The 22,215-nt window shown below is 44.6% G+C and overlaps 1 protein-coding gene across 2 annotated transcripts in view; it reads right to left on the reverse strand.

Annotated features, from left to right (window-relative positions):
- DLGAP5 (DLG associated protein 5) overlaps positions 1-22,215 on the reverse strand; it is a 206,177-nt gene that overhangs the window by 17,381 nt on the left and 166,581 nt on the right. For both annotated transcript variants that reach the window (XM_086937441.1, XM_086937440.1), the window contains exons 16-18: positions 18,006-18,069; positions 17,648-17,873; positions 10,970-11,049 (exon numbers count right to left, since the gene is read on the reverse strand). In XM_086937441.1, coding sequence (XP_086793567.1) covers positions 10,970-11,049; positions 17,648-17,873; positions 18,006-18,069 — 370 coding nt within the window. The remainder of the gene's footprint in view (positions 1-10,969; positions 11,050-17,647; positions 17,874-18,005; positions 18,070-22,215) is intronic.

Raw genomic sequence — 22,215 nt, forward strand, 5'->3', positions numbered from 1 at the left:
GTACTCCTGTGTGCCACTAGGTGGCGCCAGGCTGCTCAGTTTGCCTCGTTCCACCCATGAGCGATGGAGTGGAGCCTCATGAGCACCACCCATGCGCTCCAGTCAGTTTCCTGCTGGACTCTCTCCACAACCTCCGACGTTGAGCACAAAACTGGAGGTACCAGTGTGTGTGGACTTTCATCTGGGATCTTTTAAGATTGCAAAGAAGCCACTGCACAGTAGGAGAGGTGGGAGAGCCCAGAGGAATATACAATTAAAGTATCAACAAGCTACTTACCAAGGGTAGTGCTCTTTCGTGGTTGTCTTATACACAATAGCAGATTCCTCACCTGTAGAATAGTTATCAAAGCAATGTCTTACAAAGTGGTGGGTCTATAGGTGGGCTCAGATCAAACGTCCTGCAGGACTGAACAGGCAAAATGCCCTTTCCTTTGAAAGGGCATCAAGGAATGTACTGATGCCTGGCAAATGTCTAGAGCAGGCACCTCATGCCACCTGAGTGGTGGCTGCCATGGCCCTGGTGAAATGGTACACCAGTCCTTCTGGAGGCTGCCTTTTGGCGAAGCATAGCAGATGTGAATGCAAGGGACTGCACACCTTCACAGAGTCCTTTTCTGCACTGCCTTACTTTTGTTTGCCCCAGAAAACCACAAAAAAAGCGGATTGTCCACCTGATGGCCTTTGGTGCAAATCACTGTAAAAGGCTCAAACCTTTCTTGCAGTCCAGCAGATGGAGTCTCTCCTCTTCTTTCAAAGGGTGAAGCAGGGCAAACATTGGGAGGGTAATGAATTGGCCAACATGGAAATGTGTCAACTTGCAGCAAGGTGGTCGCCCTGGTCCTCGGCACCAGCTAGTCTGGGAAACTAAGTTAATGTAGAGTGGTTGCACAAACCCTGGAGCTCACTTTTGTGGTAAGCTGAAGTGATCACAAGAGAGGCAGACAGTCTTTTGTGTCGTAAGACGCAACAAGCAGCTGTGCATGAGATTGAAGGAAGTACACACGAGAAATGTCAAGACCAAATTAAAATCCCACTGTGGCCTCAAACGGCTTGGGAGAGAAACTTTAGAAACTTTTTAAGTTAAATTAAAGCAGGACAGTTGGCCCAGTAAACGCTGAAGGGTGGAAATGGCCAACAACCTTTAAAAGTGTCCACCGCAAAGCCTTGCTGGGCGAAACACAAAAATAGAGAATCTGCCAGCTTTGCTTGCAAAGGTTATGTCCTGGGGGCTCAACTCTGGTCACAACATAGTCTCAGCGCAAAGAGACTTTATGGGCTGGTGTTTTTCAGCCAGGATGACATCCACAACTTCTATTGACAAATCAAACACTGTCAACAGCCATCACTCAATCTCCACACATGGATGTGTAGACTGCGCAGGTTCAGGCGGAGAACCCAGTTTGCTGCTGCGAACGTTGATCCTCTTGAAGTGGTAGCCTGATAAGAGGCTGGCATGCATAGTCAAATTCCAAACACCACGCTCTCCTGGGCGAATATGGGGCCACTAGGATGACTTAGAAACAGGTGTTCCTGGATTTTCTATGGATATCCGCACATGAGAGACAGGAAGGCATACGGTAGCCCAGTGTTGTACCCCAGTCAAAATGCACCTACGGTGTACTTTTGAGGGAAACCCAATGTGTAAATGTTTCGACACTTGCGCATTCTCACCGGTGGCAAAAAGATCTAGCTAGGGCTCCCTCATCGTCAGAAGACAATGTTGCAACTTGGGGTGCAGCTGCCATTAGTGATCTGTCCGAGACCTCCAGCTGGGTTCTCCGATCCTGGCTTTCAGCCAGCCTGCTAGGTGGTTTACAATCACAGATGACCAGACGTTTCAACCATCTCCAAAGGTGCAGAGCCTTCTAGCACAGAAACAAGGACCTCACCCAACACTGACTTGTTGCAGTATTGCATGGCGGTGGTGTCCTTGAGACCCTGTACCAGCCTCCCCTTGATGACCAGTAGGAAGGCCTTCAACAACCGGCAGAAGGCCCACAACGGTAACATTGATATGGAGGCAGGTTTACACCCATGGCGAGAGTTCTTTGATCTCCACCCCTCCCAGATAACCTCCCAAACCCAGCAGGGATGTTTAAGTCATCGTCTTCAACTCGGTTGAGCAGCAACATCTGCAGATCATGTGCAGTCTCCTCCGAAACCTGGATTACATTCAAAGGATTCCTTGGTACTGGGCCCAATGAAACCTCAGATCCCCCTGTACACAAGTAGGATGGAGGAGACAAAGACTACTCAGAACTGCCCTCACCAAGACCCAGACTGAAAAATCAGGATAATACCTTGAATGTCCTGAAAGGCACCTTATACAACACAGCTCCTATGAAAAGGAAGGCTCTGAACTAATCCGGTGTGACTTCAGATGGTTGATTGAGACCCCGAATGAGGTCAGGGCGTTCAGTCTTCTGGAGGTGGTCCCCAACTGGCCGCAACGACCAGTTACCTTGGTAGGTGAAAACTATCTCTAACTACAGAAGATGGACAGCAGCCACCGCCACCACCTTTGTGAACACCCTAAGGCCACTAGTAAGGGCGAAGGGGAGCATGACAAACTGAAAATGGTCTTGGCCAACCTTGAACCGCAAGTAATGTCTGTCGGACAGTAGGACTGGTATATGAAAGTATGCACCCTGCATGTCCAAGGCCACAATTCGGTTGCCCAGATTCAGTGCAGAAAGAACGTGGGCCAGTGTGAACACTGAATTTGTCCTTCTGCAGGAAGGCATTTGAAGAGCGCAGGTCTAAAATAGGACAAAGGCCTCCATCCTTCTTCAGCACCATGAAATTGCAGGAGTTACATCTCCTTATTTCGGAGTCCAAAGCCCCCTTGAGGGCTTCTTTGGAATGTAAAGCGTGCACCTCTAATAGTAAGATGGATAGGTGATCATCTGAAAGTTGCTTTGATGTAGGAGGAAGCTGCAATGTGTTGGAAAGGCATGGACAACATACCCCCTCTGCTGGATGATCTGGAGGATGCATCTATTGGATGTGAGAGATAGACACCCTGGGAGAAATGTCAGATCCTGCCTCCTAAATGGTAGCGGTTTAGAGGCTGATGCCAAAGAAGAAGTAGACTGGGAAGATTAGTGTGTCTGGTGGGCTGCTACCTGGCTTGCTTTCCTTCCCTAGCCACGAAATGACTGAAGTGACTGCAGCAGGAGTGGGGCCTGGCCTCACAATGCCTATACGCCAACACTGGAGAAGTCGTGTAAGGGTGGAAAATGACAGATAGGGGTCAAAAGCTTAAAGAACACTGCGTCCGAGCTTCCCTTAAGAATTCTAGGGCAGAATTTGCTTTTTCGACTAACAGATGGTTTCTATCAAAGGTGGATCGCATCCACGCATGGCAACTGAGCACCACACTAGTGCGGACTGCTCACCGCAAACGATCGGTAGGATCAAGACTAGTACGAATCACATATTTGGTGGCATCTTGACAATCTAGAATGGTTTGAGCCCAGCAGACAGTAAAAATCTTCTTGGTCTGCTGGCAAGACCTCATGGGCCATGTCCTAGAGGGCATTGGTGTAACAGCCTAGTTAGCAATTTGCGCTGACAGTCAGCAAGACTAGGCTGGCCGAAAGGTCCATTGGTATACCAAATGCCTTAGTCCTTTTAGACTCCCTGTCAAAGGGGGGTTGTGTGGAATGAATTAGGATTCACCTTGCTGGTAGAAGCTAAGACTACCAAACTTCCAAGAATAGGATGCTGAGTAAGAAAATGAGGGTCACCAAGAGCAGGTCTGTGGCATCTGGCCAAATGTCTGTTCGCGGGTGGGCAAGAGAACGGCTTAAACAAATATTCCATTATAGTATCAGTCAGATGTTTGTTGCATGGGAGTAAGGTCTGCAGGAAGCAAGCTTAAGTTGCAGAACTTCTGCAAGGTTTGTCTTCGCTTCAACAGACGGTAGTTGTAGGTCCAGGACTTTAGCACCCTATCTAATTCCCACAGCAAAGAAAGCACAATTTTCCATTGACAGCCCATGGAAGTATCGCCCTGTCTCGGGGAAGGGGGGTATCAAGTGAACTTGGTATCAAGCCCACTGGCCTCCTGTAAATCCATGTATAAACTAATAATGATATGAGTGTTCACACCCATCATCCTCTTCGAGCAGTGGTAAGCTGTGGTCAGAATTGGAACCAAAATGGCAATGAAGCCTCCAAGGGCAGCACATTTTAGCAGTGTGAGGGTATTGCCTGAATCAGGCTTTAAGGGAAAGGGGTATGCCAGAATGGAGTCGGAGTGAGATCTCGATTATGGTCAAGACAGATTCAGCTCTTGGTCAAACACCAGAATTGGCAGTGGATCGCCCCCAACTGGCAGAAGCAGGAGCAGCATCTATGAAAGAGCAAGCAGAGAAGGCCTAGAGCCTGACTGAAAGTCACCAACCGGAGTCGGTGGAGAAACCAGGACTAGTCCCAAGGGCTCAGATGAGTCAGAGACCACATTTGCCAGAGGTAACCAGACTAAAGGCCCCTGCAGATACGGAAGTCCCAAAGGTATGCTATGCCAGAAGGACCCGGTAGAGTGACGAAAATATGTAGCATGGCCTCAACTTGCTGCAACGTCGCTCCTGGTCTGGGGAACTCTGGGCGCATCACAATCAACTGTGAGATTGGCTCCCTGCTCTGGGATCAGGAGCAAGGTTGAGTAGCACCTTGATGTCCCTTCTGTTTAGATTTTACTTTCTTACAGGATAACAGAGCACAAATATGAACTGTCGCGGAATTGGCAACAAGAGCAAGAATGTCTTTTTTCTCGTACTTTGTGCAGGACTTGTGAGGTCTGACTTCTGTTCGATGATGACCAGTTTCATTTTACAGTCTGAGCTGAAACACCAAGGACACATCTGTGTGGCAGTCATGGCATGATATGAACCCTGAACGTTTAGATGGGGGACATTGTTCCCTTGCACACTTGACTTCAATTAAAACAAGCATTTGCAATGCAATAGGTCTCGCATTAGGAAAGTTTGAGCTATTGGTATTGTAAATGACAATTTTTTTATTTATGTGTTGGTTTTGAAAATAGCGAAATTAATAGCTTTGTCATTTACAATGCCAATAGTTTTAACTTTCTCAAATGTGACACCTATAGCATTTGTAATGCAATAGGTGTTGTAATTACGTGACTTAGATGTATTGATATTACAAATAACAAGGTCTTATTTTTTTTAATAACTACAACTTAAATAAGTTATTGTAATTTATAATGGCAAAAGCTTAAACTTTTGTAAATAACTTGTGAAGATTATGTTGTGTATTTTATTGTGACAAAAATCCAACAACAGAAGTGAAATATTAACATTTTTTGGTGACATTTGTAATAAAGCTTGAAACATTGAGAGAACATTTGAACCAGTTGTTTTTGAATGGTTGCACAGATTGATGCTGTGGTGGCGCGGAGTGATGTGGTGGTGACGAATGATGCTGTGCCGTTCAGTGATTCTGTGGTAACGCATAGTGATGTTGTGGTGCCCCCGAGTGATGTTGTGGTGCCCCGGAGTGATGTTGTGGTGCCCCGGAGTGATGTTGTGGTGCCCCGGAGTGATGTTGTGGTGCCCCGGAGTGATGCTGTGGTGGTGCGGAGTGTTGCTGTGGTGGTGCGACAGATAGAGTGAGGGCGAGAGAGCAATAGAGTGAGGGCGAGAGATCGATAGAGTGAGGGCGAGAGATCGATAGAGTGAGGGCGAGAGATCGATAGAGTGAGGGCGAGAGATCGATAGAGTGAGGGCGAGAGATCGATAGAGTGAGGGCGAGAGATCGATAGAGTGAGGGCGAGAGATCGATAGAGGGCGAGAGATAGATAGAGGGCGATAGATAGAGGGCGAGAGATAGACAGATCGAGTGAGGGCGATAGATAGATCGAGTGAGGGCGATAGATAGATCGAGTGAGGGCGATAGATAGGAGGGCGATAGATAGATCGAGTGAGGGCGATAGATAGAGTGAGGGCGATAAAATGCCTGACTCCCACACCATTTTTATAGCGGTGGGGGCCTGGAATATTGTAAATTGTCACACTTTTAGCAGTGCGCTGGTTATTAGTTGTCTAGGTACTGTCATTGGCAGCACTGGCAGTGGCCATGGGTGATGCAAGCTGTGGAGGCCTCCTGACAAAGGACCTGGCACTTACAAATTAAGTACTGGTACATATAGGTGCATGGAGAATTAAGTACATGTAAAGCGAATTTATTAACATCCCCATAGGTAAACAGAATGAATGTGACCTTGTGTTATATCATTGGTGCTCATGTAAAATCACTCGGGTCACGTTCCAACTGCAAATATAAACAAAGGGAGTGGATGGAATGGAGCAGTGGTTTGGTGGGGGCAGGAGGGAAAGAGCAGCATGGGGCAGTGGAGACGCTCACGGTGGAGGCAGCGAGACACCAGGGAAAGGAAGCAGCACAGGGGCGTGTAAAAAAAAAACCAAACCGAACATCTTCACATAAATTAAAGAAATATAAATAGCCCCTAGTTTTGAGAGGAGGACATTCCTCTCGTTTTTCGTAGTACTAACCCTAGCGTGCGTTGGTTTGTGCGACGTGAAGTTGTTTGTTGCTTGTGAATGCTGTCTCAACTGCTCGGAAATGTGTCTGCATTTGCTTTTGTTGTGGCTGTCTGCGCCATGCCCATAAATGAACCAGGGAGGGCAGGTTATGCATTTGGCAACATAACAGACTGTCGTAGTACGTGTTATTCAGTGGAACCCTCTAGGTTATGGTGGGTAACACATCTGTATGATGATGGGTAAATACAAAGATCGGTAAAGAGGTTAAGAAATGTGCTTTTGTGTAAGCAAACATTTACAGCTCTAAATGGCGCTTGGGTCTGGCACACTGGATGGGTACATCAAAAATAAATGGTGATCGAATCATTTAGTCGGCATGTGCATTCTTGGAGACCCAAACACGCAGGCATATGTCATCACGCATAAGGCAACTCTACAACATATGAAAAGTTGCACAAAAAAAGACTACTTTATTTGATCCACTTTGTGTTCGGATTACTTTGTAAAACGCATAAAACGGTAACAATTTTGGATATTTGGTGAACAAAGAACCACAGAATGAACACATCGATGCTGGAATTTAGTGTTCAAAATCCAGTTCGATTTTATGAAAATTATCAACAGAAAATGGTCCGCAGTGAGTCTTATTTTCCTGACGCAGTGTTTAAATTCGTGTCATTGTTTCAAAGGTTACCCTGCGTGTGGCGGCGTAGTTTGCGCACCTCAGGTCTGTGGTGTGGGTGAGCCCATCCTTGTCGCGGCGTCGGCGGAGGTGTCCGCGGAAAATCTGAAGATGCAAGGACTTTGCTTTCTTCTCGAAGAATGTGGTGTATTTTTAGAGCGAGGGAAGCGCGAGGCTGACAGCTCGGGAGCCGCACAGGCAGGGTGTGAACACAAAGCGCCGTCACCCCCCTGCCCGAGGCTGCTGCGCGCAGATGCGCGCGATGGCCTTGTGCCTGAAGGGGACCTCTTCTCATTTGGAAGGTGACTCTTTATATAGGGCTATGGGCTGAGAAGATCCAGAGAGAATTCGTGATTCGGAGCGCTATACAAAGATAGTACATAAGAAATTATATTCAGAATGTATGCAATTGGGGGCACCCCACCAGGCAGGCTTCTGGCCTAGACACTCTACCGAGTCCGTAGTGGTGTCGGTCCTGGACAACCTCAGGGAGGGCATGGACCAAAACCAACATCAGGCCTTGGTGCTCCTTTATCTCTCCGCCGCTTTCGACACGGTGGACCATTCCATCTTGCTGTCACGTGTCGGAGCGGCAGGAGTCGGGGGCTCGGCCCTGGTCTGGCTTTCCTCCTTCCTGAGGGACCGCACCCAGGCGGTTTGGTTGGGGGACTTCTCGGCCGACCCATTGAGGGTCACGTGTGGTGTTCCCCAGGGTTCTTCCCTTTCCCCTCTTTTGTTTAACCTCTACATCCATCCTTTGATTTTTGCTCTCCAGCAGCTGGAGGTCACCATTTATAACTATGCGGATGACCTCCAGCTCCTCTTTAATCCATCTTCTTCTACTCATTCTATTTCCAATTTCCAGTCTGTTATGATTTTTATCAGGGACTGGATGAACTTCAACCACCTGAAGCTGAACCCTGACAAGACAGAGCTGGTTCTCACGGGTGGTTGTTCCAGTCCCTGGAACTCTTTGTTTTGGCCTTCATTTGCCCCCCCCCCCACCCCCCCTCCCCCCACCCCACTCCTTCTTCCTCAGTTAAGACCTTAGGTATCAAGCTTAATAATCATCTCACCCTTCACTCACAGATTAGTTCTGTTGTTTCTTCCTGCTTTCTCACCCTTCGTACTATCCGCACTGTCTCCCGCTTCTTTTCTCCCCTGGCACTTAAGCTGATCATGTCCGCCTTGGTGATACACCGGCTGGTCTACCCGAATGCCCTCTACAACGGCATTCCAGCGTACAGTCTGCGGAAACTACAGCTGGTCCAAAACCAGGCGGCTCGATTAGTTTATGGCCTATCACGTTCCCACCACTCAACCCCTTTATTGAAGGCGCTTCATTGGCTGCCTGTTAGGGAGCGCGCCCTATTTAAAATAGGTTGTATGGTCTTCCAGGCACGATGGGGCTTGGCTCCCGCCTTCATCTCCTCCCTGATCAGGGAGTACACCCCCACCAGAGAGCTGCTCTCTTCGTCACAGACATTCCTGCTGGTCCCTCGCTATAAGCGCAAAAAGTGGGGAGGGGCCAATTTTTCTACCTTGGCACCCACCTTCTGGAACTCTCTCCCCGACCATCTAAGATCGGCCACGCATTATCTTCCCTTCCGGAAAGACCTTAAATCTTTTCTTTTTAAGCAGGCTTTCTCTCTGTAAAACTGCTTCCACTTTTTTGAGTTTGTGGTGGTCATCTTTCTCCTCTGGTACCCTCACTTCACAGCGCCAAGAAACCGCTAGGTGAATGTTGCGCTCTATAAATATTTTACATTCAAATTCATGAAGCTGCAATCTATATAACATCCTCTTTTCTAATCTCCCCATGTAACGTTATTGGTTCTTTTGTGAAGCGCTCCGACACCTTTGGGTAAAGTCCGCACTCTATAAAAATGCAGTAACAAAATAAATTCTCACCAAACTGTCATTTAAATTCTGATTAAACCAATATATTACTGGAGTCCAAGTCTTCTTCGCCACAGTCCTAAACAAGACGCGTGCGTGCGGAAAACTGTCGTGGGGCGGGACTTCAGTTTCCTGCTGGAAGCCCACGGATTGGCTGGCTAGGAGAGGAGCAGTGGTGACGCGGGGCTCCCATGCCCGAGGGAGAGCCCCGCGGTGGCGGCTGAACTCCGGAGTTGCACCGATGCGGTAAGTGGGGTTTGTGTGGCTGTTGGTCTGTTAGCTGTGCGTGTGTATATGTGTGTCCCGATGCATTGTGCCTGCGTGGGTGTATGTGTGTGCGCTCATGTGCGAGTGTGGCTGTGTGTGATTGAGAGAGGCTGTGAATGGGAGGCAGGGGATGTGCACGGCGCCGTGCGCGCCCTCGAGGAGGAATCTGAGACAGCAGAGGCGCGTGCCCGAACGCTGTCTCAGATTCCCCTGAAAGCGATAATAGGTCTTTCGCTGACGCTCGACCTAAAAAGGTAGTCCATGACAAAAAGGGAGCAGAACTCCCAATCGGTGTTCAAAGACACAGAATGAAAGGAAACAATGTCAGCTTGTAGGGGTGGTTCATTTATGCGGCTCTCCTGTCAATACTGGGGCAGAATAAAGGCAAAGCGTAGCCAAACGTTAGTACTGTTTTAAAGCAACTGCCAGATCAACTTTGAGGACTATTCGACAAATGGGGCATCTGAGGTTAGAAGTATCCATTAGAACCTAGCTTATCCAATACAGATCTGACACAGCAGTATGAATACCTAGAAATAAGTACAGTAAATGCATGCATGAATGCTTTAATTGCTACTAAAACATGCCCAAGCACAGCAGGTTTCTGAAATATGTAGAAGAGATTTCAGAATGAATATGTTTTCATTGGATTCAATGATGGAGTTGATCGCCCAGTTTCCAACGCTAGTGCCCATATGTCAGAAATTTATAAACTTAGCTGATTTATTGACTAAACATACAGTAGCACTAGACTGATGAGAAGGGTACCCAGAGTTACAGGATAGATAATAAGCTTGGCCACATAGGACAGACTGTCAAGAAATCAGGTCTCCTCAAGCAGCATGCAATTAATTGAGAGCACATATACCATGCAATGTTGGAAGAGCATGAAGAACATGGTATGAGCAGGCCGAAACAGACTACTCTAGGTAACATTAGACAGACTAAGAACATGAAGCATTAATCTAGATGACAACGGGCAAACAATACACTATGTTGCATTAATTACAACATAGTTTCAATTGATATGCGAAATATTTATATCATGTCTAATTAAGCCTAAAACAAACAGAACAGAGTGAAAGAAGCCAACATTAGAAGTCAGACCAGTCAGCAGTTATGCCCCAACTTATTTCCTCTAGAGCCTTGTTAGAAGTTTTTTTATTTTATTTGGGATAAAGTTGCCTCCTTAGTCCCACACAAAGCCCTGCCATACCCATTCTTTCATCAGGAGACATAGGACGCCACTGGTGATGGACAGGAAGACCCCCACACTCTTAGTCCAGTATGGCTCAGTAACTCCCTTTAAATGTCACATTATTGCTGCCCACACCCAATTGCTTCATTGTGCCAGCTAACACCTGCTTCCCCGGGATCTGCCTGAACCATCCGCCTCTAGGCCATCCCCCTGGCAACTACTTGTTTACTACAGCAGGGCCAGAAACAATGGTTCTATGTAGTCCTTTAGTACGAGTGAAGCTTTTGCAACTGCTACACATGCTGTACTATCGTTGCGTCTCATTTTACTGAAGCTTGAGAAATGTTTGTCGTCACAAAAGCGAAGAACAAATTCCTTAGTCAATGTTCTTACCTGGGTTGGTGGTGTCTGTCTCCTCAAGAAGTCTAGGGGATCATGGCAGATATCCAGAGACATATTCCTAGGAACCCAGTCTGCAAGACAAATAAGTTGCATTGTTCACCTGGCAGCGTTTCCAATCAAACTAATAGGTCACTTCGAATTAGGGGAAAGAAGTCCAGAATCTCTGAAAAGCCACATTTACAGGCATAAAAAGATAGCATCACAGTTTCATGGAAATCATTCTTAGGTGGCTTTAACACAGTATGCCAATTCACATTTGTAAATTCTCTTAACAGAATTAAATGAAAAATGTAACGAATATCCCAACAGAACAGTGATATGAACATCCTGCCGACAGGCCCTCTATAAATCTACAGCTCTGAATGAGCCAGAGTGCTTGGTCAGAGCTTACTTTAGGTATCGGAGATGCTGAACATTTGCAAATACTTCCACAGTATTATCCTTTTGTTTCACTCATGGATTGCAAAGGGGACAAGTTTGGCCTTCGGATGCATCTCTGAAACTTCTCTCTCAAAATAGCTCAATCACTATCCCGAAGCACCCATCTATTGCAGTCCCTTACAATCTTGTGGTAACCCACCCTCCTTGCACCCTCGTATCCCACTGGAGCAGTTTCAAAGAGCTAGTGTGCAACTCCTAAAACCATCAAAATGTGACCCTTAATTTACCCCAAAATCGGCCTGATTGTTGGGCGAACATCAACAAAACTAGTAATTAGTGATGGGATTCCTGTGACTTTATTTTGGGTGGGGGTGGTATGTAGAGAAAGCCTAGTGTTAAATTTGGGACTATAGTCAAAATTCCGTTTTTAATAGAATTGTCGGGTGCTATTTCTGTCCTGGAAGGATTACGATCATAATTTTCTCTGCTTCTCCCCCTTGCATATCTATGAAATTTTTTGAGGTAGGACGGCAAAGTCAGGATTACATTGGTTGGTGGATGAATGTTAAACTGACTACCTCTGACAAATGTCAGCTAGTGACATCTATTCAGATTTGGTAGTATTGGCCATGGCTTGAATCTTCCTGTAGATCTACACAAGGTGGAAGGGTTTAGTTGAGATGGAGTCAATAACCTTTGCTGTTTCAGTATCCCTTTGGCGAGCTTCAAGCATCTTGATCCATGTGTGTTTACTGAATGTAAGCATACCAAAATATATGTCCATGAACTTTGACAAGGCTGCTCTATATTCAGATGACAATCAGCAATGCATGCATAATGAGCAGCCACAATTATGCATTTCGTATAATCCACACCCCCTTACTGCCAAATTTCTAAACAGAACTTGTCGCAAGAGTAACTTCTGCTAAAACTGTTTATGCATCTTGCTGTTCATTCTCTGGCAAGCATTGAAGATAGTTTGCCATGCTGCCCTAAGGATCCATTTAGTAGAGAGAAATCATGGCACATTCTGCTGTTATGGTCACAGATTAAGTACTATCTTTCTTCCATGGATATTCCTGGTCTCATTGTTATTAAAGCAGTCAAAGGGTTTGAGTAACACCTGACTACTGTGGCAGTAAAGGAGTCTTGTTTGACAAGCTGTGCAACCTTGTACTTCATTTGGTCAGATTCTAGCAGCTGGAGAATTGGAAATTCATAATCTGACTGGCACAGTCAATGCTCCTTTTAAGTTGTTTAACTTGGAAATTGTATAGACTGCTTCTTAGAGCATTAAGTACAACTCCAAAATCAAGAGTGGGTAATTGTATGAAGCCAAGAAAATTAGAAGAATGTTCTAGAAGATTGTGCGGGGAACACTGGTAAGAGTGCAGGTTTGTAGCAAGTTTGTATTGAATTCTATGCCAGGACCGGAGTCTTCCAATTAGGCTTTTCTTTCTCCACTTTATCCATTCCAGCAGCCATCAGTAGTTTATAACATAACCTAAACCTACATTTCCCATGAGGCTTTGGGAAATGGAAAGTGAAAAGGTTCAACAACAATGCTCAATCATAAAGCAGGGCATCTAATGGCTTACCCCAAGAGGACCCTCTACCCTCCTCTTTCTTTGCTGCTCCAGCAGCATCAAGATAAGGGACTCGTTTCCCTCTTAATTTACAGTTTTGACGGTTTTAAAAAAAGTTAAAATTGTGCTTATAGCAAATGCACGGGTGTTTAATGGCAGGTAAACTGTATCTAGCACTGTCCTAGTCTGTATCACTACTTCCATGTGCCCTTTGCACTTGTACGAGTTTGCGTTTACCAGCCAGTCGTCGAGGTAAGGGTATACGTGTATTTCTTGCCTTCTTAAGTGTGCTGTTACTGCTGCCAGGCATTTTCTGAAAACCCTTGGTGCAGATTGGAGTCCGAATGCCAGCACTGATAATTGGTAGTGAGTTTTGTTGATCAAAAACCTGAGGAGGGGTTTGTTTTTGCTGTTGATGGGGATGTGCAAGTAAGCGACCTTTAAGTTGATGGTTGCCATGTAATCTTCTTGTAGCTGTGGTATGACCTCTTGGGGTGATGTCATCTTTAAACTTTGAGTTTTTATGAAATTGTAAGAATCTTTTGTCTAGATTTGGACGTAAGGTTCACTCTACCTTCTGTATGAGGAAGTAGGTGGAGAAGACCCCCTTGTTGCGTTCTGTGTGTGGTACTATTTCTATGGCTCTTTTCCTTAGCAGTTCCTTTGCTTCCTGCAGCAAATATGTACGCTCCTTTGATGAGTACTATGCCTCTTGGCTTTGTTTGGAGGTGGCTTTTCCAGGTCTATACAGTACCTGTATTGTATGAGGTTTAGTATCCATTTGTCTGATGTTATTTCCCTCCACTCCTGGAGGAAGTGTTGTATTCTGCCTCCTACTGGTGTGTGTTGAAAGAACTGTTGTAGATCTTGGTTCGTTATTAGTCTGTGTTGACTCTTTCCGGACCCCCTGAGATCTTGGCCAGGTGTGCGTTGGTTCTGCTGATGAGTCACTTGGATGACGGTGGCTGACTCCCCCTCTGCCCATTACCCCTTCCTCGGCCGCACCCTCGAAAGGATTGCCCTCGGGGCTGGTAGTCAGTTTTGTTGCGCTGTCCCTGGTTACCTCCTTGATAACCTTGTTGGAAGGCTTGGTGCCAACAGGCTGGTGGTTCCCCCTACCCGTTGGCCTCCTTGATTGTGTCCCTCTTCTCATACCTCTGAACTGCAGCATCCCCATTGACCTAGCGGTTTCCTAGTCCTTTATCAGTAGGTTCAGTTTGTCATCAACTGGTGCACCCAACAGTTGTTCCCCAATGAAGGGTGTGTCGAGGATGTTGTTCTGAACTTCATTTTTGAAGCTTGATATTAGTAGCCAGGCATGCCTCCTTTCTGTGATCTCCAGCATCATCTGCCTGCTTGATGTCTCCGCTGTGTCCAGGGCCGACTTCAGACATGTATTTGCCATGTTTTTCCCTTCTTCTACCAGGTGGCTCGCCCCTTCTCTGGTATTGCTCTGGTACGTGCTTTAGGAGTTCGCTCACTTCTTCCCAGTGCTGGTATGTGTGCCTGTTGATGAGCACATTGGAATTGGTGATGTGCCATTGTATCGCCGCACTTCTTTCCATTTTCCTACCCATTAGGTTCATGCTCTTGCTCTTTGTCTGGTGGTGGGCCAGAGTTAGTGGGCATATTTGCTCTCTTCCTAGCCGTGGATGCGATGATAAAGTCGTCTGGGACTGATCCCCCAATGTACATGGGGTCCTTTGAAGAATGCTTGTATTTCTTTTCTGCTCATGGAGTTACTGCTCTACACATAGCAGGCTCCGTGAAAGACTCCTTCAACCGGCCCGGGACACTTGGGAGCATGGGCAGGAACTGGCTTCTAGTATGAGATGGCAACAAGATCTCCAAAAGGAAGCAAGACTGGGGTTTTTCTTCCTCTAGCTGCACTCCATATATGTCTGCAGCTCTTTTGATGACTTGATTGTAGATCCCAATGTCGTCCGGCGGCGAAGGCCTCGACGGTTAGGACTCTACACCCACTTCAGATGATTCAGCGTCGAGATCTTGCCACTGCAAGTCCTGAGCCCCGAGGAAATCGAGCCCTGGTAAGTTTTGCTAGTCCCTTCAGCGTCGCCGTAGTAAAGCTCTTACTCTTAAACTTCATGTGTGTACGGCCGTTGAAAATCCTCAACGCACCTTTTGGCTTCGGCCATGGCTTGACGGAATGCTGTAGAATTTCATCTTTTCTTTAAAGTCTTCCTTTCATGGCAAGATGCTTGCCATTTCGGCCTTCTCTTCTTTTCTTTTCCATCTCAGCCGCGAGTTCAGCTTCAAGTGTTTTGGCCTTTCTTTTCGCAGTAGTCTACGTTGAAACAGCTTTCGTTTTTCACTGTAGAGGCCACTTTTTCGTGGCTGCTCTTCGGCGCCTTTCCCTTGTCTCGGGATTTCGCTGTCTGGAAGTCCTTTTCAAAGGAACCGCGCAGCTGCTTGTCCTTGGATGCAGTTATCCATGTCGAGGGTTCGACAACCCTGCTCCTTTCGAGGACATTGACTCACTTCTCCGAGTATCAGTGGAATGTTTGGGGTTTGACGACTTATCTCCTTTAACGTTTTCTTTTCGACCTCTACGACTATGGCGTCCTCTCGTTCTTTGGCGAAGTCTTCCTCTCCGCTGGAGAGTCCCAAGTCTCGAAGCGATGGTGTCCCCTGCCGGTTGTAGTTTGCTCTTCTTTGCCTCTCTTACTCCGAGGGTCTTCGGAGTGAACGTTGAATTGGTGTTGCAGTCTTCACTTCGATGGTCGAGCGGCAGGCAGAGACTGCAAACTGGGGTGTTGGTCCGTTTGCAGGTAGTTATGGTGGCAGTTTGCGCAGAATTTAAATGGAGTTTTGTCCATCACTGCGTCCAGGGAGCCCCCTGTATGCTCATTCTCTGTAGAAACATCAAATTCTTCGATGTTCTCTCTTCTTTTGTCGACTTCTGTCTTTACTTGTCTTCCGGTGTCTTCTCCAGTGATCTTTTCAAAAAAAAATTTTTTCCGGCAATTCTTCTCTCCCAAAGTTTTGGAGCTCTTTCACTGTTGAGCCAGACCCAATGGTGGAAAAAAGAATCTGAAGTTGGCGACCAAAGGTGGGAGCTTCTGGAGGAAGAGTGTCGACGTCACGAAGGACACCAAATTTTGGTATGTTGACATCCAACTGGGCCACAAAAAAAAAAAAAAAAAAAAGACTACTACAATTCCGGACCCAACCACTAGATGGCGGAATAATGCACAGCAGTCAATCCAGAACGATTCACACTGCAAAACTCTATACTTAAAGACAGGGCGATCCCCCTTACCACGCTCCAAGCCTCCTGGGATGGTGAACTCTCGACAGTCACAGACAGACTTGCAGGATGTACCAAGGACACCCAAGATTCTTGCCTGCTGTCATGACCCTGAAGCTGGCTTTACACATATGGTGTGGTCTTGTCCTAGCTGGTCGTCTCATTGGACAGCGATTTTAATTGAAGCCTCAGAACACACTTTGCCAACGGATGGTTCACACTTTCTTTTTGGGGATAACTTACCGCACAGAAGCACTGCAGTCCCTCAATAAGATCTTCGATTTCGAACTAGTGATGACAGTAGACTAGCTATGAACTGGAAATTACCACAAGCACTTCCCATTCAATCCTGGCTCCCAGATTTGGGCAAATGGATTTTAGCTGAGCTCGAGATATCACATGGGGCAAAAGGCAAGTCTCTCAGCCACACCCAACCAGTCGGGACTGGAAGCCTACTCGCAAGGATCTATACAAGGTTAAGGAGTACTCCTACATGAATAGAACGCACTGGGACTACTAAAACAGTAGAAATGAGCAGTACCATCAGACCACACATTGTTGGGGTGGGATTCCTCTGCCCTCTCTGCCCTGTCTCCCTCGCCCTTTCCACCAACCCTCCAAAGGTGAATCAGATAGTGTAGCACTCACCTAGTCCCTCCTACACACCGCACAAATTCAGTGACTATACTCAACCCACACTGTTCTTCCTTTACACAGTTACTGTTCGGAGTATTTCTAGTCATGACAAGACTCCCAAATGAGTGCAAAGTTGGTCTTCATAGCTTTGAATGGACACAAGGTGAAACTAAGTAGAATGTATAAAAACTGTACACAATGAAAATCCTACCATTGACACAATGTGTTTTATACCAGTAATGTATGCTGACAAAATATCTCACAGATTACATTACCCTGTATGATTTGTGAAACTGTTAGATATATAGATATATAGATATATAGATATTTTAAATGCTCTGTATGACAAATGGAGAAAATAAGTGTGTACATATCTAACAGTATAAACATAACAGGAGTGCCTGAGACACCGTAAGCCACTACCCCTTCCACACACCTCAGTAATGTTTAATTCAGTCTTTCAAACTGAACATTTTAACATTTTTAATATTTTAATTATTTACAACAAAATCATTGTTACTAGTTTATCTTCAACAGCTACAACCTCAGACAAAGCAAATAGTCCTTACTGGTTTTAGATACAAGTCAGCTGTTGCATTAGATATGGATGCATTGACATGCCAGAGGAATCACAATACTGGTCGCATGGCACACTACAGGAATCACAGAAATTTCGTTTTACTTATTTAAGTCGTACCCCCCCGCCCCCCAATTACTTCGACCATACCCATTTTAGAGAACCCCACATTTCCCATCCCATTTAAAAGCCCAGATCCATATTATAAAACACAAACCTACCTGGTTTCTCAATCTCTACCATTTCCGATTCTTCGGTCATTGTGACACTGGTTGAGAGTGGACTGCACATTACATCAGCTTGCATCTTAGGATACTCTAAAGATTCGATGACGTCTCCTTCTGGATAATCTGTGGCAGGCTTTGAATCACCCCTTTGTGGTTGATTAGGGCCTGGAGTGCATATCACATTGGTAGGCAATTGCTCCACATCGGCTGACTCAGCTTTCTGGAGGAGAAAATAAATTGAGGGAGTAATGTCAGCGAGCAAGGGAAGGTAGCTTTAATCGAGTAAGAAAGATCTTAATTCTATGTGAACGATATGTGAAAAACAAAAAAATTATCGTAAAGAATCACTCACAAAAGATAGTGAGGTAGGATCGAGTTCTTCAACCATTGGGCACACTCCATCCACTCCTGAAACACTAGAATAAAACCAATATTCCTTATTAAAAAGGAACAGCAAACAAAGCAAATCTTAACTTCAGATAAGAGCATATCCCATTCAATATAATCATGCACACAAAAATATTTAGACAAATCTATAGAATAGGATTGAAACGAGAACTCTGTCTACAATGTAATTTAACTGGAGGATCATGTTGATTAGTTAAAAATCTCAATTTTCCCAGGGTGTAAAGTTAGAGCTGATCATTGTCCCAGGGTGTAAAGTTAGAGCTGATCACAAGATTGGAGTTAAAGTAATTATTTGCACCAGCTTGATAATTTTATACATTATTCTAAAAACAAAAAGCTCTACACAGAATTGTTTTGAGCAAATGAGATAACTTGTTAAAGTTATTGGAGGATAACCTCAATAGTAAAAATAATAAAAACATCACTGTTAACAGCCTTCAGAGTTCTACTCTTTAGAATAGCTGTTTGAGCCCTTTAATGGTCAGTTTATATTAGTGGGGTGCACATTTACAGTTTACTTTGAGTGTAGCATCCTAAGAGAGCAGGCAGATGAATTCAGCACACCTTGAACCTTTTTTTAAAAGTCAATCGTAGAATCAAACCGAATGTTTAACATGTTTTACATGTCTAAGAGGAGGATAATGTCAAGCAAGAAGACCCATTAAGCAGTGGAAACTGATGCTTTAGCTATGGTAATAAACAAATTAATGTTCCCGAGCAAAGGACAGATTAGTATTTAGAATAAATCAATTCAGAAATAAGCAGTCCAGATGTACATCCAAATGTTGAAAGTTCAAAAAAGAGTTTTTTTTATTTTCTTTTGTTCTCATCACAGTTGCAGAGATTTCAAACAATGATTCTTGTTGATGAGTTGATATGATTAACATCACCAAATGCAGCCAACACTTGTTTCGTCTCGGGAAACAATCACCTGACGACTTCATCAGGGCAACAGAAATGAACGAAAACATACAGTTGCACTTTAATTTTTTTTAATTTAATGCGATTTTATATAGCGCAAACTTTACCTGAAGGTGTCAGAGCGCTTTACATAAGAACCAGTTGAAAAACATAAGGACTTAGGATTACATGCGTTACATAAAAGATACACACAGAAAAAATTGCAAATGTACAAGATGTAAAGTCACTCTGGGAAGAGATACAAATGGATATACTCTAAGAGTCACATAGGAATGGTAGATCGTACAAAGGTCTACTGCATATACCAGTGATTAGTGTTAGCTCTATATACATATATACACACATCTCAGGTCAAGACCAGAAAAAAACCTCTATATATCTAAATCTAAATATATAAAATAATCGATATGTAAATAACTATTCATCACCACTAGTGTGTGTGGACCAAAAGATACAAAGAAGAAAAAAGAACTAATAATCAACAGAGTTTCACCCAGAGGAAAAGACGCATTAAATCCAGGATGTGAAAAAGATGACAACATGAGTCTAAATTTCAAACCACAGCGATGTCACAGAGAAAGATAGAAAGCATCTATGCTACAATAACATTACCAATGTGACATGCTTCTAAGACAATTAAAAGCAAGCCATATGGTAGTCTCACACAAGAGAAGGACTACCGTCGGGTGACTGATATCCCACTCCCGGCATAATCCAAGAGATAACAAAGAATAGGTCACTCACCAAGAGCAAATCTTTGCGAATACAATCATCACATTCCAGGTATGGCATGCGTGTGGTCCCATACAACATGGGGCTAAAAAAAGACAACCTACCTAAACCCGTGGTATTTCATGCTCGGGTTACTTTCCTACGCTGAAGTGGATGACTGGAGTACTCTCCGTGACCTGGTAAGATCCATCGCCGGAACTAGATGGAGCTAGTCTTTGGGTTTAATTGCTGGCCTTTGATTTAACTTCTGTTCTCTTAATTTTGTGTTGTTTGCTTTCATGGATTATGACCATATTGTTTACGACCGCCAAATGGGCTTTGCAACTACACTAGGCACATATACTGTTCTGCTGCTAAATTGATAAAATGCTTCTTTACTCATACCTCAGATTGAGGTTCATCCACAACTGCCCTAAAGACTATTGGCATATCATACGCTGCTCCTGGCAAACAAATCGTTTTTTGATTTGGGTGCAGGTATCTCGCTAAAGGTGTGGGACTTTGTTTAATGTTCCTTCCGCCCTTCTTATCGTTTCAAATTGATCTGGCGAACATGTGATATATATCAAATTGGGATTCTGTTCACTCGGTGCGTAATTATAGCTGTCACCCATTCTGTTTGTCTAAACAGTTGTTTTGATTTTTGCTTTCAGAATTGAATATACTTCATTTTGCATAGTTCCCTTTGAGTTAACCTTATTCCTGGCCCTAACAACTATGTTTTTCAGTGATTAGGTTTGGGTGCGCCTACTTTGTCAAAGGCGATGGAACATTTAATGTCTTCCACCCCTGTTTTCTCGTTTCAATTTGAATTTGTGAATATATGAGATGTATTGAATTGGGGCCTTTGTTATTAGGTCTTTGATTATAGGTCTGATTTACTTTGCCCGAATTATTTTGATTGCCTAGGATTTTGGCCTTCTAAATTAATCATATTTTACTTTGCAGGAGCTATTATTAGTCCCTTATGCTGTAACCTTATTTCTGGTCCTAAATAATCTTTGTTTCGCGGTGATTGGGTTTCACACTTCAGAAAAAGGTTACATTGACTTAATGGAATAGTAGATTAGGATTATAAAAGCTAGAACTCAATATTTCTTGTGCCATAATGCAGACTGTGGGTCTCAGACATGTGGTATTGTAACTTATGAAGAAACTCTTATCTGCAATTTTTCTTTCTTTTCTATATATTATGCCAAACTACTGAAGGATACTTGATTTATATGGGAGAAATATAATTCTTTTAGGTAAATTGGTCTATATCAATTAATTACTGTATTGGGATGGTCTGTTAATTTAATTGAGACCTCCTTCTGTAGGAATCGTTGGACATTACCCCCAATAGCAACAGAGTTGACTAAAAATGTACGAACATTTGTTTCCTCTCCCTTTTCTGCTTATCTTTTTTAGCCCCATGTTGAATGGGACCACACACAGGTCATACCTGGAATGTGGTGAGTGTATTCGCAAAGATTTGCTCTTGGTGAGTGACATTCTTTGTGTTATATCTTGGATTATGCCGGGAGTGGGATATCAGTCACCCGACAGTCCTTCTCTTGTGTGAGACTACCATAGGGCTTGCTTTTAATTGTCTTGGTAGCATGTCATATTGGTAATATTGTAGCACAGATGCCTTCTAGCTTTCTCTGCGACATCGCTGTGGTTTGAAATTTAGACTCATTTGGTCTTTTTCACATCCTGGATTTAAATGTGTCTTTTCCACTTAGTGAAACTCGTGATTATTGGTTCATTTTTCTTCTTTTTATCATTTGGTCCACACTCTGGTGGTGATGAATAGTTATTTACATATCGATTATTTTAGATATTGCTGTTAAGTGCAACTATGTTTTTCTTAGTTACTGTAGCCCAGATGCACAAGTTACTTACCTTCGGTAACAATATATCTGTAAGACACAGTAGTTAGTATTAGATTCCTTACCTTAGAATATCCCCAGGTGTCAGTCTGGATCCGGAAATTTTTGTGTAGCAGGTCGGTAGGCGTAGTCTGCGGCTCCACCTCAGTCGTCGGCGCCGGGATGACGTCGCCGGAGTACTTAGACGCCGCCCTCGCGCGCTGACGTCCGTTCTTATACACGGCTTTTGCGCACCAGAAACGCAGAGCCATGATAAAAACCAACACTGGCGCCATGAAACTAGGGCCCTGAAAGGGATTACCTTAACCCTAGATATCGGTTCACAGAACAGGTAGGATGGGTGGGGCAGTAAGGAATCTAATACTAACTGCTGTTTCTTACAGATATATCGTTACCGAAGGTAAGTAACTTGTGCATCTGAAAGAAACAGATTAGATTCCTCACCTTAGAATAGATACCCCAGCAATACCAACCCCGGTGGTGGGTCTGCAAACCAATGATCACACCAGAAAGTCCTGGAGAACAGAACGGCCAAAGAAGCCATCTCTCCGGACTTGGCTGTCAAGGCAGTGGTGTCTAGCAAACGTGTGCCGCAAGGCACACGATGCAGCCTGACAGATGTCCTGC

This window comes from Lissotriton vulgaris, chromosome 9 (assembly GCF_964263255.1).
Source record: "Lissotriton vulgaris chromosome 9, aLisVul1.2, whole genome shotgun sequence".
Taxonomy (NCBI): domain Eukaryota; kingdom Metazoa; phylum Chordata; class Amphibia; order Caudata; family Salamandridae; genus Lissotriton; species Lissotriton vulgaris.